The sequence below is a fragment of the Rousettus aegyptiacus genome, unplaced genomic scaffold, assembly GCF_014176215.1.
Source record: "Rousettus aegyptiacus isolate mRouAeg1 unplaced genomic scaffold, mRouAeg1.p scaffold_m13_p_5, whole genome shotgun sequence".
Taxonomy (NCBI): domain Eukaryota; kingdom Metazoa; phylum Chordata; class Mammalia; order Chiroptera; family Pteropodidae; genus Rousettus; species Rousettus aegyptiacus.
In genome coordinates this window covers 66,827,765-66,843,861 of record NW_023416308.1, presented here as the reverse complement: position 1 = coordinate 66,843,861, position 16,097 = coordinate 66,827,765, and the positions used below count along the sequence as shown (strand labels likewise).

At 31.4% G+C, this 16,097-nt stretch overlaps 1 protein-coding gene and 1 non-coding gene across 33 annotated transcripts in view; one reads left to right on the top strand and one right to left on the bottom strand.

Annotated features, from left to right (window-relative positions):
- PICALM (phosphatidylinositol binding clathrin assembly protein) overlaps positions 1 to 16,097 on the bottom strand; it is a 91,303-nt gene that overhangs the window by 46,156 nt on the left and 29,050 nt on the right. For all 32 annotated transcript variants that reach the window (XM_016160294.2, XM_016160295.2, XM_016160296.2 and 29 more), the window contains exons 3-7: positions 13,410 to 13,485; positions 10,274 to 10,376; positions 4,638 to 4,731; positions 2,464 to 2,575; positions 822 to 928 (exon numbers count right to left, since the gene is read on the bottom strand). In XM_016160294.2, coding sequence (XP_016015780.1) covers positions 822 to 928; positions 2,464 to 2,575; positions 4,638 to 4,731; positions 10,274 to 10,376; positions 13,410 to 13,485 — 492 coding nt within the window. The remainder of the gene's footprint in view (positions 1 to 821; positions 929 to 2,463; positions 2,576 to 4,637; positions 4,732 to 10,273; positions 10,377 to 13,409; positions 13,486 to 16,097) is intronic.
- On the top strand, positions 10,591 to 10,709 carry LOC118603577. The gene has a single exon (XR_004951226.1). It is a non-coding gene; the product is annotated as a 5S ribosomal RNA (ribosomal RNA).

Here is a 16,097-nt window from a genome sequence, read left to right as displayed (position 1 = left end):
CCAGTAGGCTTTAGGAAATAGCTGATTAACTAATCAAAGCTATTTTCTTCAAAGGTCTCATCATCCTGTTCTATTCATCTGCCACAGAATAAAATATCACTATAGTAAGAGCTAGAATCACCAACTTGCTAGCTCCAGATTAACTACTTTGATATAACTGATCGATTATAGCCTAGTCATCTTCCAGAATTATCCTAGCAAGACATCTCTGGTGGTGATGGGTAAAGAGAAAACAAAACTACTTTAAGACCTACACATCTGTGTAAACAAGATAATACCTGCAAGCATTAACACAAATGCCTTATGTGACAATTTCAGAAAATTACTTCTTAAACAGATTTGCAAAATTAGATTATCCTCTAACTTATACTCATGGTTTTCGTAATCAATGATAAACAATACACTAAATTCACTTCTGTGGGAAAACAAAACATTCTGAATAACATACCTCCAGCTGCAAGTCTCAATGGAGGAAAGAGACTACCATTAACATTGAATAATCTCTGCCATATTTAACAGAATAAATCTTCTACTGTACATGGCTAATTCTAAACCATTGTGGGCCACCTATCTAATTTTATAAGGAAAGATTTAAAAATAAATTACCTTTCAATATTTAATAGTGAATTAAATATACAGAATATATTTTATTTACTACTATATAATATTCATGCTATAACAGAATTTGACACAGCTTATTGATATGATTGACTATATACCCCATTATATTTAAGATGTTTCATTTAGAGAATGACTGATTTCTTTAATATCCACACTTAAAACAGCAGGTTAAGAGACATAGTCACTTAAAGATAGTTTACCTCTGCAACTTTGAGAAACTCTGAGATTCTTGTCATCCTGGTCAGGAACTTCTTATAGATGTCAAGACCTTCTTTGCACTGGTTCTTTTTCATATCAAAATATTTTTCTGCCAAAAGTAGATGCAAAAATACTTTTACTCACATCAAAATATAACTCAAAAAAGAAAATAATTAAGTTACAGCTCCAAAGAGATCATATACGTGTCTCAGGGAACACACCCTATAAAAAAAAAATCAGTGTTAAATTAGCTTATTTAAAGCAAAGTAAAATAGAGATGCTATTATATTGACTTTACTTTTATTATCAGATTGTTCTACAATATTCCTTCCCTCAGAATTCTCTAAATTTGTATTTGAACGTTAATACATATTACCCTTACTCAATTTAAAATAGCACTAACTTACATTTCTAAAGAAGTGAATAATATATTAATGAAGATGGCTTGGAAAGCTCATTTAAACTTAATATATAAACAGCACTAAAGAGTTTCATTTGTAATAAGCATAGACTAGAAGACTATGCCTTCCAAATTTTTGTAGAAAACTCTCCATTTTTCAATTGTAAAAAAAATAAGCCCAATTTCCCTATCTCCAAGGATTAAAGCATTCCTGAATAAGTTTGTTTGACCCCAGCCAAAGAAAAGCAAATTAAAAGAAATTCTATAAGAAATAAAAAGGAGTGGGGGTAGAATGAGCACATTGGAGTAAACACAATTGATATATGACACTTGCACTTTGGCACTCATTGCAAACTGCTACTCATCTACTCCATACAGATCCCACTGAAAAAAGTGAGCATTTCTAGGCAAAATTAACTGCACTCCATATAGAGCTGACCCCTGAACAACATGGGGATTAAGGGCACCTGTGCACAATCAAAAATCTGTGTATAACTTTTAACTCTCTCAAAACTTAAATACTATGCCTACCGTCGATCAGAAGCCATAGCGAAAACATAATTAACACATATTTTGTATGTTATATTTATTATATAGTGTATTCTTGCAATAAAGTAAGCTAGAGAAAAGAAACTGTTATTGAGAAAATCATAAGGAAAATATTTACTGTATTTATTGAAAAATCATATGCATATAAATGGAACCATGTAATTCGAACCTGTGTTGAGGGTCAACTATAATACCTAAAACACAAACTATCACACATTCCCAAAATGTCTCAAAAATAAAGCACAATACATTCCTAAAATGCCTCAGCCTTAAAAATAAATGTTTAATGTATTGAAAATAATTATCAATTTTTAAATTAAGTTTAGGAAAAATATCGATTTTACAGTTAAAGTTCATTCTGGAGTAAATCATAAAAAGATTTTTCTAGAACAGAAAAATTTCAACTTAAATTTTAAGAGATTTTTCTGTTTTTAAAAATTGTAAAACTGATATAAGAAAACACACATATATATATAATGAAGTTCATTTAGTTAAATGTTCTAGTTATAAATATATGTATTTAATCATCTAGTATGTGTTACTGGTATAAAATTCTTTTCTCCAAATAAATTGTAACAAAAAATGAACATAGCTCAATAAATTTTTAGGTAGCTTTAAGTAACAACTCAGACAATACTATTATTAATCCATACGATAATAGAAAAAGAATGTCATTAAGCTACAATAATATTTACCCAACAGGTTAATAATTCCTTCATTGTATGCTGCAAACAGTCTAATGGCATCTTTGAACAAAAGCATGAAGGCAGCATTTATTACCCCATTTGTAAGTTCATTACTACTAACCTGAGGAAAAATCAGAAAAAAAAATATTAGCAAATCTAATGTTTTAAATGATAGTGACTTTCTTCAAATTAAAATACAGTGAATTTGAATATTTAGGTATATTAGAGAAAAAATATTTATTTCTTACAATCAGTTACAGCCAAATAGAGCAAAAATTTAGAGTTCTGATTTATGGTAAAGACTGAAGCAAACAAACATCCTATGATCTATGACATTCAATTTAGTTTTGAAATAAGTCACTGAGAATAAAGGTACCCTTAACTCTTGAAATTCCTAGGCTATATCTCAAAAGTCTTTTAGTTATAACTTCATTTCAACATTGAAAATTTCTAATTGTAAAAAATAAAGCCCATTTCCAAGTGGAAGTTCAGTTTCAGTCATGAAAGAGTTGCTGAATATTTTTAAATAAAAAAAGTATTAAATGGCTATTATAATCACCAAGGCACTAAGCTAGAAGATAAGTTTTTTAAACATACATATACCTTTTCTTAATATTACAAATAAACTCACTTTCAAAATGGTTAGGATGATAATATTTTTACCTCATTTGATGACTGAAGAATTAAATGGTATACTGAGTGCATAGAGCCTAGTACAGTACCTTACACAGGAACAATCAATAATTACTTTTATTATTGAATTATGCTATAACGAAACATTGCACTTATTTGTCTATCAAGAATACTAGAAATAACTTTAGTTTTATCTCAAGGAATGAACCAAAAGGATAAGTCTAATTAGCTTTTATAGATAACACGAATATCTAATACATGAAAATGAACTTGTTGCTAGGAAAAGAAAAGACTAAGTACAAAGTTGAACAGTCAACAAAAAACTGGTAAATATTTGCAGAATACCAAGAGAGCTGATTTCCATCATAAAGAAAGAATCCTAATAATAAAGCAAATGATGGACAATTCATAAAAATAAAAAATACAAATAACACGTGAAAAGAACCTCAATTTCACTTACCAAGTAAATTAAGATACAATAATCAAATTAAATTACTGCAATATCCAATTCTTGAGCACTACACCAGAAGGTATCAAAATAATCAAAACCAAGGTATTATTATTCAGTGCTAAGGATAAAGAAAACAGATTACCTGCTGAGGAGCAATTGGCTCAACCCCTCTGAAATACAAATCAGCAATATTTTAAAAATCTAAATGTTTATGTCCTTTGAACCACCAAATTCTTTTTTAGACATTAACCCTACAGAACAGGGTTCCCTGCCCCAAGGCCGTGGACCAGTACTGCTCTGTGGCCTGTTAGGAACGAGGCTGTACAACAGGAGGTGAGCAGCTAGTGAGCCAGCAAAAGTTTCATCTATATTTGCAGCCACTCCCCAGCACTAGTTGATTCACTGCCTCAGCTCCACCTCAGATCATCAGGCACTAGATTCTTATAGAAGCACCAGTTCTTGCTGCTAAAAAGGTTGGGGACCACTGCTATAGAAATATTAAGTTGGCTATTCCTACAGAAAATCTTCAGACATTTTTAAAATCTAAAAGCCATTATGGAAAGAAAGTAGATTTTCAGATAGATTCCTTCACTTTCCCATCACATTTTTTAGCTTGTACAGTCTCCGTATCCACTGGTTTTGTATCCGAGGACTCAAACAATCAAGGATGGAAAATACATTGTTGCTGACGTATACTATGTAGTTAGGCCTAAAACAGATGCATCTGTCCTGAATGAACATGTATAGACTTCTTTTCATGCCATTATTCCCTAAACAATATACTATAAAAACTAGCTACATAGTATCTTCATTGTGTTAGTTATTATAAGTAATCAAGTAATCTAGAGATGATTTAAGGAATATGAGAGACGTGCATAAGTTGTATGCAAATATTATGTATATGTCATTTTACATAAGGACTGAGCATCCATAAATTTTGGTATCCGCTGGGGCTCCTGGAACCAAGCCCCACTGCATACTGAAATGATACCATACTATTCAAGAGCCTATAAAAACCTGAAAATAAAAACTCTGATCAATTATAAGAATATAATTTTTAAAATGTTAAAGTATAAAAGTATTTGTGCAATCAACTTACATTAAAATCAAGAAGGGCATCCATTTGATTCTGAATAATTGGTACAGTTTTTAGAAGTTTTTCTGTGTTCATTGTCCTCATAACTCCATCAGCCCTGTTTTTTTAAAAAAAAAAAAAAAAAAAAAAACTGAGTTTGTTATTAAATCTACATTTTGAACTGTCACCTTGTTCTCTATATAAACAGAGAACAAGTTGCTATGAAACGTCACATATTTTTAAGCCATTATTGAACCTGAAACCTCAAGCATATCATATAAAAAAAAAAAGACAGGAAATTGTATGTCTAACATCAAAGTGCTCATTTAAAATGAGGTGGAGGGAGGGGAGGGAAGGGGAGGGGAGGGGAGGGGAGGGGAAGGAAGGAAGGAAGGAAGGAAGGAAGGAAGGAAGGAAGGAAGGAAGGAAGGAAGGAAGGAAGGAAGGAACGAACGAACAAGGACAGGACAAAAGAAAGAAAAGATGTAAAACATGACACACAAAAATCAAAGCTTACATTATACCGCCAGGTTTATAGTATACTTTTCAGATGATAGAATCATCTGATCCTCAAATCACTCCTGTGTAAAGGACAATTTTACAGATTTTTTTTTTAATTACAAGTGAAAAAAAAAATTTGCCTAACTAACATCAGCTGTTGACCTCAAGTCTTGGTGAGCACTGCTTTATTTAAGGCATTTTATTCATTACTCAAACAGCAATGGCTTGTAAACATTTCATTTAATTCTCACAACAATCCTAATAACCAAAATTATTTTATTATAAATAAAATAAAGGACAATTTTACCAAGTCATTCTAATCTGGCCATTAAAATAAATCATACTTAAGAGAAATGCTTTTAATATAAAGACTCCTTGGATTCAAAACCAGGGATATAGAAAGGCCAACTGCATATTCACTGGAAAAAAAAAAAAAGCACCCCACATTTAAGTGGACCTGCACAGTTCAAACCCATGTTGTTCAAGGGTCACTTATACATGAAAGTAAAAAGTAATTTAACTGCGTAATGATTAATTTTGATTTTTGAATAGTCTATATTTTTATTAAAAATTACAGTTGGTCTCCGCCTCACTATTTTTATACCAAGATATGTTCCTAATGAATCAAAAATTTAAATATAAAATGCTGAATCCATAAATATATCCAATGAAATCATTAATGGGTAATTAATCATTCTGGTGTAGAAAAAGCCCACTCTGACTTTGCTTAAAGGAAAAAAACTATAAAAATAATTTTGATCATAAAATATTTTAAACTTTTAATAATGTTTAAGAAACAGGCAAAAATATTTGTAACTGTGATAATTTATTTTCCCAACACACAAAGCTTATTTATTTTTGCCATGTGCTAAGTATTACATATATTTCATTTAATTTTCACAATAATCTTAATAGATAAGTGCTATTCATGGCTTCCCAACTGCACCACAGCATACTACTATGGTGCAAATGGGCTGTATGTGTGCCAACATATTCATCCCTAACCCTCTGGCCTCAAGTAGTCTTCCATTTAACCCACTGTCCTGTACAAATAGTATCAGTTTGTGTGCCACAAATGTAAAAATAGTAAGCTGATGGACATGTAATAAAAGATCCTAGTTTTAAGAAGTATGCACAGAAGTATTAAGGGTATAAACTATAAGAAAGCATTAGTAATGTAATCCCCTCTCAAATGGTTCAGGAAAAAAAGTACACACACAAGTATACAAAGATTAGGCAAATGTGACAAAATGTTAAAAACTGGTAAATCTGAGTAAACTGTAAAGGAATTATCTATATTTTTCTCACGGGATTTCTGGAAGTGAAATTACTTCAAAACAAGTTTTTTAAAAAGCCAGAAAGTTGACTGAAATATCTTATTAAAGTCCCTCATCTAACTGGAGTGAAGCTAGAATTCAAATCCAGATTGACCTGACTAAACAGCCTGTGAGCTCTTAACGCTATTCAACACATCAGAAAAGAATTTAAAAACTCAACAGAGAAGTGGGCAAAGGACATTGAAAGAGGCTCAACATCACCATTTATTGCGTTATTCAAACAACCAGTATGAAATGAACACCTAATAAGATCAATTTCATGAGAATGGAAAAAAACAGTAAAAGAGGTATTTATTACTGTATTTAAGTCAATAATGTGGTACAATTTTTATAAAAGACAATTTGGTGTTTTCCATTAAAATGTTCAATGTGTATATATATTCTTGACATCAATTTTAAGAATTTATTCTACAAGAAACTTCACTTAAGAATGTAAAAGGATAGTCAATGCATTCCTTTATAAGATAAAAAATAAGTTAAATATACATCTAGAACATAATTCTATAGTCATTCAAAAAGTAGATAGATTTATGTGTACAGACATTGAAAATGTCTAAAATATATAGTAGCGGAGAAAAGCAGTCTTAAAATAATGTCTAAATATTAAATATTATATAATATCAATAACTATATTAGATAATTATATACTATTTTTTATCTTTTTAAAAATTATTCATTTTAATTATTTTCAAGTATACAGTACATTGGTTAGACATCTATATAGTTCATAAAACAATCCCTCCTATTGCTCCCTCCCTCCCCTGATCCTCCACTTAGCCAACGTATTAATGTTAACAGCATTCCCTATGTCATGCTCCCCTTGCCCATGACCACCCATCAACTACTAATTTAACCCTTCTTTAACCCTTCACCCCATTCTCCCGGCCCTGCAAACCCCTTTCCCCTCTGCCTATCACCAAACTGTCCACTTTATTTGTGAATAACTATATATTATTAAATATTGTACCATATTAATGTAATATAAATATTAAATATAAACTTATGTAATTTTCTATGTACCTCCATACATTCATTTCTATTTACACATAGAAAAAAGATTAGATATACCAAAATGTTACTATTTCCTACAAGCTGCCTAAACTTTTAAAAAGTTCATTACTTTTGTAAGCATAAAAAATTATTACCCTAATAAATAATACTTTACTATTTGCTACACGAGTCCTCTCAAACTAAAATCGTCAACTGAGATTTTTGCCATGATATAATAAATTTTAATTGCTGTCATGCCCTCAACTTAAACCTTACATCCTATATTTTTTCTTTTTTACTTATACAATGTGCTACACATACACATAGATATATATATATATCTATGTTTATATAATGTCAATTTTGTGCTTTTTCTTGGTTGCACTCAATTATGGCTCCTTAAAGCTTTGATTTACTTTCTTTTTCCTTAGCATTAACTGAGAGTAATTTCTTTTAAATCAATACTAATTATATTGTGCATAATCAAGGGCTGTTCTCAAATAATGAAAATTTGCTCTATTAAATACAGAAATGTAGCAATTCTCCTCAACCTCAAAACCAACCCTTCAGATTAGAAAAAAAAAGAAACAGAAATATAGTCAATATTACTGTAATGGCTATGTATAGTGCCAGATAAGTACTACAGTAATCAGGGAGATTATTTCATAAATTAATGGCTAACCTCCGTACTGTATACCTTAAACTATTATAAAATAAATAAAAAGGAAATAAAAAGGTTACCATTTTTGAAATCTATTAATCTGAAATCTAAAAATATCCTGAAGGTCAGTTTTACTGAATATATTTAACAGTGAAGTATAATATAAGCTCAACTGGAAAATGGTTTATTTGACAGGATATTGGGGTTAAGAATCAGACTTCCAATATGAACTCCTCAACTATAACCTTCTTCAAGTACCTAAATATATGTAACGAAATCTGTGAAATTTAATTTTGGTAAATTCCAAGCTAATCACCTCCTGATTAATTTGGAAGAGTGGACATGGAACATTTAAATTCATCTTTAAAATTTTTTTAATAACTAAGAGGCTACGTCTACATTTATATTATATTGTCCATTTCATTGTAGTGATTTAACATTTAAAGAGAACAATTTAAAGAAATATTAATTGCTTACATCTTTAGGATCTTTGAGCAGCAGGGAAACTTAGGCATTCACCAGAATATTTCTGCAGAAGCCAGATTCCCCACAGGGCAGGATTTCACAGCCACAAGGGTCATCAGTGCCCCTTTAGAATGTCTTTAGTGACTTTTTCCTGAAGTCTCATCATATATCCTAAGAAAAATCCATATACCAGGTGCTATCAGGTATAAAAGCACTGATTATATCATTTGTGTGATTAGTTCATGTGCCAAGGAGACTATTATTTAGGGCACAGCAAAAAACAAATTCATCTTCTGAAGCCATTGTTAAAAAGAACTTTAAATACAAAACAGCACTGAAAGAAAAAGTGACAAACAGAAAGACATCCCATGTTTATGGACTAGAAATAATGTGTTAAGATTGCAAAACTCTCCCGAAATGATCTACAGATTTAATGCAATTCCTCAAAATCTTAGCTGTCTTTTCTGAAGAAACTGATGAGCTGATCCTAAAATTCATATGGAAATACATGCAAGGGACCTAAAATAGCCAAAACAGTCTTAAAAAAATAACAGAGCTAGAAAGCTCACATTCTCAATTTCAAAACTTACTACAAAGCAACAGTAATCGATACCGTGTGGTACTAGTATGAGGACAGACATAGAGCCAACAGAACAGAATTCAGAGAATAGAAATAAATGTTTACATTTATGATCAATTCATTTTCAACAAGGACGCCAGACCATTCAATTAGGAAATAAGACTTTGAAATAAATGGTGCTGGGACAACCAGATATCCACATACAAAAGAACGAATCTGGACCCACACCCCATACCATATACAAAAATTAATTCAAAACCTAAATGTTAAGAGCTAAAATTACAAAACTCTTAGAAAAAATTTAGGAGTAAATTTGTATGACCTTAGATTAAGCAATGTTTCCTTAGACACGATGCCAAAAATGGTTTGGTAGTTCCTCAAGAAGCTAAACAAGAGAGTTACCACATGACCCAGCAATTCCACTCCTATGTACCTACCCCTGAGAACTGAAAAGAATCCACACAAAACTTGTACACTAATGCTCACGGCAGCACTACTCCTAATAGCCGAACAGCAGAAACCACTCAAATGTCCATCAGCTGATAAACAAAATATAGTATAATCCATACAAGAGAATATTATTCAGCTATAAAAATAAAATATTAATACATGCTACAACAAGGATACTACAACTTGAATACATTATGCTAAGCGAAAAAAGCAAGACACAATAGATCACATATTATTTGATTCCATTTATATGAAATATCCAGAATAGGTATACCCATAGAGACAGAAAGTAGATTTGCGGTTGCCAGGGTTTAGATGATGAGGAAAATGGGAAGTAACTGTTAACGAGTTTGGGGATTCTTTCTGGAGTGATGAAAAGTTGTAAGATTTGATAGTAGTGATGTTACATAACTCTGTAAATGTCCTAAAAACCACTTTATACGTTAAAAGGGTAACTTTTATGGTGTGTGAACTCAATAAAGCTGCTATTAAATTAAAAAGAGCTTTAAAAAACCTAGTGCAAAAAGTATCTGATGTATTTCTACAAAGAAAAATGAAGTTCAGTCTTTTAAAACTGGCCTGAAATTCTAGATAATTCATAATCTAATAATTTATATGGTTTATATTTTAAAATATTCAAATCCACTATATAGCAAGAAAAAAAAGTTTAACTCACCCTCTTTTCACTTTTGTGAAATCAAATGCAACTTGTCTGTATGAAACTGCTTTTTCATTTAGATATCTACTATACCGCCTAATAAATGTAGACATATCATATCCTGTAAGAAAAAAATGTTAAAAGTTTTCATAAATTATTAAAATCCCAATTTGCTTAGAAAACCAATTCATGTCATCCAATGGCCATGTCTTGATATCCCACCTCAATTTAGTGATATAAATTAAGTGACTAATGAATAATACATTCTAATCTCTGTAAGACTTCACATTTTTTAAATCAGGTATGTCGTTTGTAGCATTGAAAAATCTTCCTGAGTCTACGGCCACGCCACCCTGAAAAAGCCTGATCCCATCTGATCTCGGAAGCTAAGCAGGGTTGGGTCTGGTTAGTACTTGAATGGGAGACCACTTAGGAAGACCAGATGCTGTAGGAGCAAAAAACAAAGAAATAAGGGGTTGTAAGCTGCAAGGTCCTTGCAGTCTGTGAGGTCAACCAACGGTTGCCTCACCTAAAAAAAAAAAAAAAAAAAAACAAAACCAAAAACAAAAAACAAAAAAACACAACAACAACAAAAAAGAAAAACCTTCCTGAGAATTTCATGACAACAATATATATTTTTGACTTCTGATCGACATTTCTGTCTTCTGTTCGTCAGGAATTAGAAAAACATGTTCTCTTACACTACTTGATGATAACTCAAATTGAACATCCCATGGAACAACCCACTCCACAAATCATTAAGCAATTTTATAATTTTCATACTTAAGAAATTTTTAGTTGTATATTATTTAGAACAACTCCAATTATGTATACCGACCTTATAAAAAGTACAGAAAATTACTGCATAGTACAATGACAGAAATGGCAATATACAAGTTTAAGGCATAACAATAAAACAATATGTTTTCAATAAAACTTTCTAAGTAAATATCTAAATAATTCTAAGATCTTGTTTCATCAATCATGATATCTGGCGAGGAACAGGGTAAAATGGGTCAAACTGGTGGTGACAGAAAGAAATCTTAACTGTGGGAGTTGAACACACAATGCAATATATATGCTGCCTTATTGTTAAATTGAACATGTGAAACTTACTGGATTTTGTTAACCAATGTCACCATAAAAATAAGTCATGAGATCTGTAAATGTTAGTCACATAAAATCTAATCAACATTATAAAAAGAAAAAAACTTTTATTTTAGTTACTACCTGGCTCGAGAAAGTCTATAAGATTTTGCTCCTCATTAAAAAGCCAGGTCCATTTTATTCTGGTTTATCTTCATCTAACAAATTTAACTTTAGTGATTTCTGTTACTTCAAAAAGAGAACACCACAACAATCAAAAAAGAAAATGTAAAGTGACTAGATTTAACATAATCACCAATTCATTTATTCAGCATATATTTCATCAGGGCCTACTAAGTGCCACTAGAGAAAAATCAATGAACAAAACAGAAAAAAAAATCACTACCCCTATATATTCTCATAGCTACTGATATATTCAATAAGGTGGTACAGATTCACATTCCTCAGCTCTTTAGTTGACACCGCTCCCTCTAATTGACTCTACTCTATCCTCTCTGATGAGATAAATACCTCATCCTTCAAGGCTCAATCTCTGAAACTTTCCCTGAACTCTTTATGTTCCCATATTATGCTTACTTTACTACAGCTCACAGCTATTCGGTGTGCACAGTATCTATCTAACTCACTAGACTAGAAGCTTATTTATATTTACATACACCTAATACAACACCCAGTACATATTTAATAAAACACAGCAGACTCCACCAAACAAAAGACATCAGCAAACAAAATTATTTTTCAAAAATGCCATTGAATTATATGCTTTCAATTATTATTTCAGTCCTATCTTTATCATTTTAGAATGTGAACTTTAAAGTGGAAAATGAGTAGCTAATAAAGAACCAAAAACTCACTGGAACATATGTATATATTCTGCTCTAAAGAATAGTGGTTTGCATAGTTTTCCACAGACCCTTAGTTCAAATGAACAGAGTAAGAAGAGAAGCAGAAATAAACAAATGAGCAGGCAGTTTCTTCCATGTCCTTGAAAACAGAGCAGTTCCAGTTTTATCTGCCATATATCTAGAACCACAATTTGAAAAAGGATTTCACTGCTTCATGTTTTTTCCCCTTATCTACTTAGACAGTTTTATATCCCATTAAAGTAAAAACAATCTTAAAACAACTAGTCCTATGTATAGTTTACTGTTCTTCCAAAATATCTGGAAAATAGGGTATTTAATTCACTCTAATTAATATTTTCATTCGCCAAAAGTAAACAAATATTGAACTGAACAGTCCTTACCCCAAACATAGCTAGTCACTAAATTCCATTGATTTTATCTCCATAAGAACCACAATTCAAGCTCTCATTAACTCTCCACTAGATGACCGAATGATGACCAGAACAGTCTCAATGTCTCCAAGACTTTGTTGACTCTAATCCAACCTGCACTAAGCTATGATGCTTTCTTTTTAACACACGTTTTCTCTCCCCTCCTCTCTCAACTCAAAAAACTGTGATGGTTTCTCACTGTATTATAAAATCCCAACTCTATCAAATTCATCTGTGCCTGATTTTGGCCCCGAGCAGCTTCTTGGGGGCTATCTGTCATTATATGTTCTCCTGTACATCATCCATACATTTTATTCACACTCATTTGCTCTATAAATCCTAAATACCCCACATTCCTTCATAACTGTGTATATCTGTGTACCTCTGTTTAAGTCAACTCACATCCTTGTCCATCTTTCAAAGCTCAGCACAAATCTTACCTTCTCTAAAACACTGCCCAAATTGAGCCTTACTGTTGAATATCCCCAAGTCATCTGGTATGTCCTTTATGAGGCTCTTTCTAGAGATGACATTCTATAATGCTAACAACCTAGCTCTGGAACTAAGTACAACAGTTCTTATTAAGACAGAATGTGCATGGAGGACTACAATGCTAGATTACAGCAATTTCAAGTTACTGAATTAGAAGTAAATTCACGAAAATATGAGATTCCTTTCCATAGCATACGTTCTAAAATACATAGTTCAATTCTGCTATAATCATCATATGGGGTCACTCTTGATTTTCTATAATGAATAAATTGTCTTTACCTTGTAATCCACTTTTATCCAAAAAATTGCTCAAGTTAAACAACGTGTTTCTTGAAGCCAAATACTGAATAAAACGCTGGAAAAAAAAAATAATTATGTCAAATTAAGGTACTGTCATCTAACAAACTAATTTCAGAATTAGCGAGAAAAGTTGTAGTTAACACATTCCATTAAGCTTATCTAGTTTAAATTTCTCATCCTCGATCTGCTTTCCTAGTTACCGAACCTAAAATAAAAACATATTTTTCACTAGCCTATGAGAATTTATTAAAACCTAATAATGCCCACAGCTATAGTATTAAAGTCAAAATAAAAAGAAATACACACTTTTAAACTGAGCACAGTAATTTTGCCTTTACTGTAGCATATTAGGATGTGCTAGTCATACTCAGGTGGCATCTGACTTTAAAAAAAAATACTTATAATCATACACAAGAACAATACTACAGACATCCTCTTACCCACAGTCCAGATTAAACACATTACCATGTTTACTTTAGATCTTACAGAATCGAAACATTATACACTTTATTAAAGACACAATACCTTCAATCTCTCTCCCTCCCTCTTCAGAGGCAATCACTTTCTGAAGTTGGTATATATCGCTCCCATGTTTTTATAATTTTACTACTATAGAAGTATTTATAAACGGTATGTAATTTTATTTTCTATTTTAAATTTACAGAAATATTATGTTGTACATATTCTTTTCCAATGTGCTTTTAAACAACTTTTTCCCAAGAATTATTTAATATATATAAATCTAGTTCATCCAATTAAAATGATGTTCTAGCATTTCAATTAACTATAAATATAATGTATTGACTTCTTTATGGATATTTAAGTTCTTTCCAATTTCGCTATTATTAACAATGTTTAATCGCCATCTTACTTTGTCTCCCTATGCAAACACACAAGAGTTTCTCATAACCTACACTTAGGACTGAATTGTTGAGTCAAACATATATAAGTTTACCTTTTCAAAATACTGTCAAAACGCTCTCCAAAGTCCTTGCCTTAGAACACTATCTTTACTTCCCTTTACATACAACTTCTAAAATAGAGAATTAAGGAAATTCCTTTCAATTTCACTTTTTCTTTTTTAGTATGCATTAGGTTACTACCAATTAGAATGTACACTATCATTCCCCTGACCAAATCTTGTTGATCTGAAATCATCCTTAACTAACAAACCAGGATTTTTAAAAACTATTTGTAAATCAAAGACTCACCTTTCATTATTGATCCTAAAGCAATCTGTTCAAAAAGACAGTATTAGACTTTGATTTTCTTAGTTTTGATAATTTTTTGGTGTGGGGGCTTGTCCCGTACATTGTAACATGTTTAGAAGCATCCCTGGCCTCTTCCTACTAGGTGCCAGTAGCATTCTCTCCAGTTGTGACAAATGTCCCCTGGAGTATGTATATATAGTGTGTATGGTGGGATCACTTTCCTCCCCTGCCCCATTTGAGAACCATTATTCCATGGTATTGCCATTGCCACAGCACAGTGAAATCCTACGCATACTTTCTCAGAGACTAGTAACAACTATCAATGCAAAAACCTGAGCGTTCCATAAACTAGCAGAATGAGCAGAGCACTGGATTTGTTTTAAGCTGCTTAAGGGAAACCAAACACGAATTTATCTAAAAATTACACTGAAATTCTATCTTTCTTCTCCTGTCAAGGAATGGCAGTAAACTTTCCGTTTCCTTGCCTTTATCAAGGTTTTGTTTCTATTATTATTACCTTATTTACAGCCTCTGAAAGCCACCATTTTTGCCTCTTCATCTGGCACTATAGTTAGTTATATTTGTGGCTTTTTTAAAAAAATAAACTACAGTTGATCATTGAACATCATGGAGATTAGGGGTGCCAGACCCACAGTCAAAAGTCCACATATAACTTTTGGCTACCTCAAAACTTAAATACTAATAGCCTACTATTGACTGGAAGCCTTACCAATAACATAAACAGTCATATAACAAACACTATTTTGTATGTTATATGTATCATACACTGATTCTTAAAGTTAAATAAAGAAAACTCAATGTTATTTAAAAAAATCATAAGAAAAATGTTTACAGTATCTATCAAAAAAAATCATGTATGAGTGGACTCACAAAGTACAAGCCCATTTTGTTCAAGGGTCAGCTATACATTTTTTTAAAAAATGTGAAAAATACATATAGGCTTGATGTTCTTTGGAATAAATGATCACGATCTTAAATAAACACATTTCTGATAAAAGTAGAAACATTTATCCTAGTTAAGATCGAAATATTTCAAGTTATATTGAAACTAGTATATCCAAACATTTCTGTTGGCTCTGTATACTAATTATAATGAATTAGCAACCAACTGTGTAAAATATGTCCTAAATATGGTCATGCCTTTTGCTTACGTAACGCTTCTAGAAATAGTTTTTAAAACTTAAAAACTACAAGTAAAATCATTCAATGTGATGCTGTGACACAATAATTAGAAAACTAAATTTTCAGTATGGAGAATGATTTAAAAAGTCATGGAATATATGAACAATTATACAGTAACTAAAGATGATAAATACAAAGAATATAAAACGTGGAGATGCTTATGGTGTGATTTATTAAGAAGCTAAATATTTTATTGAAATTACGATAATAGCTATAAAAAATACTTTTGGACAAGGACCAAAAGGGAACACCA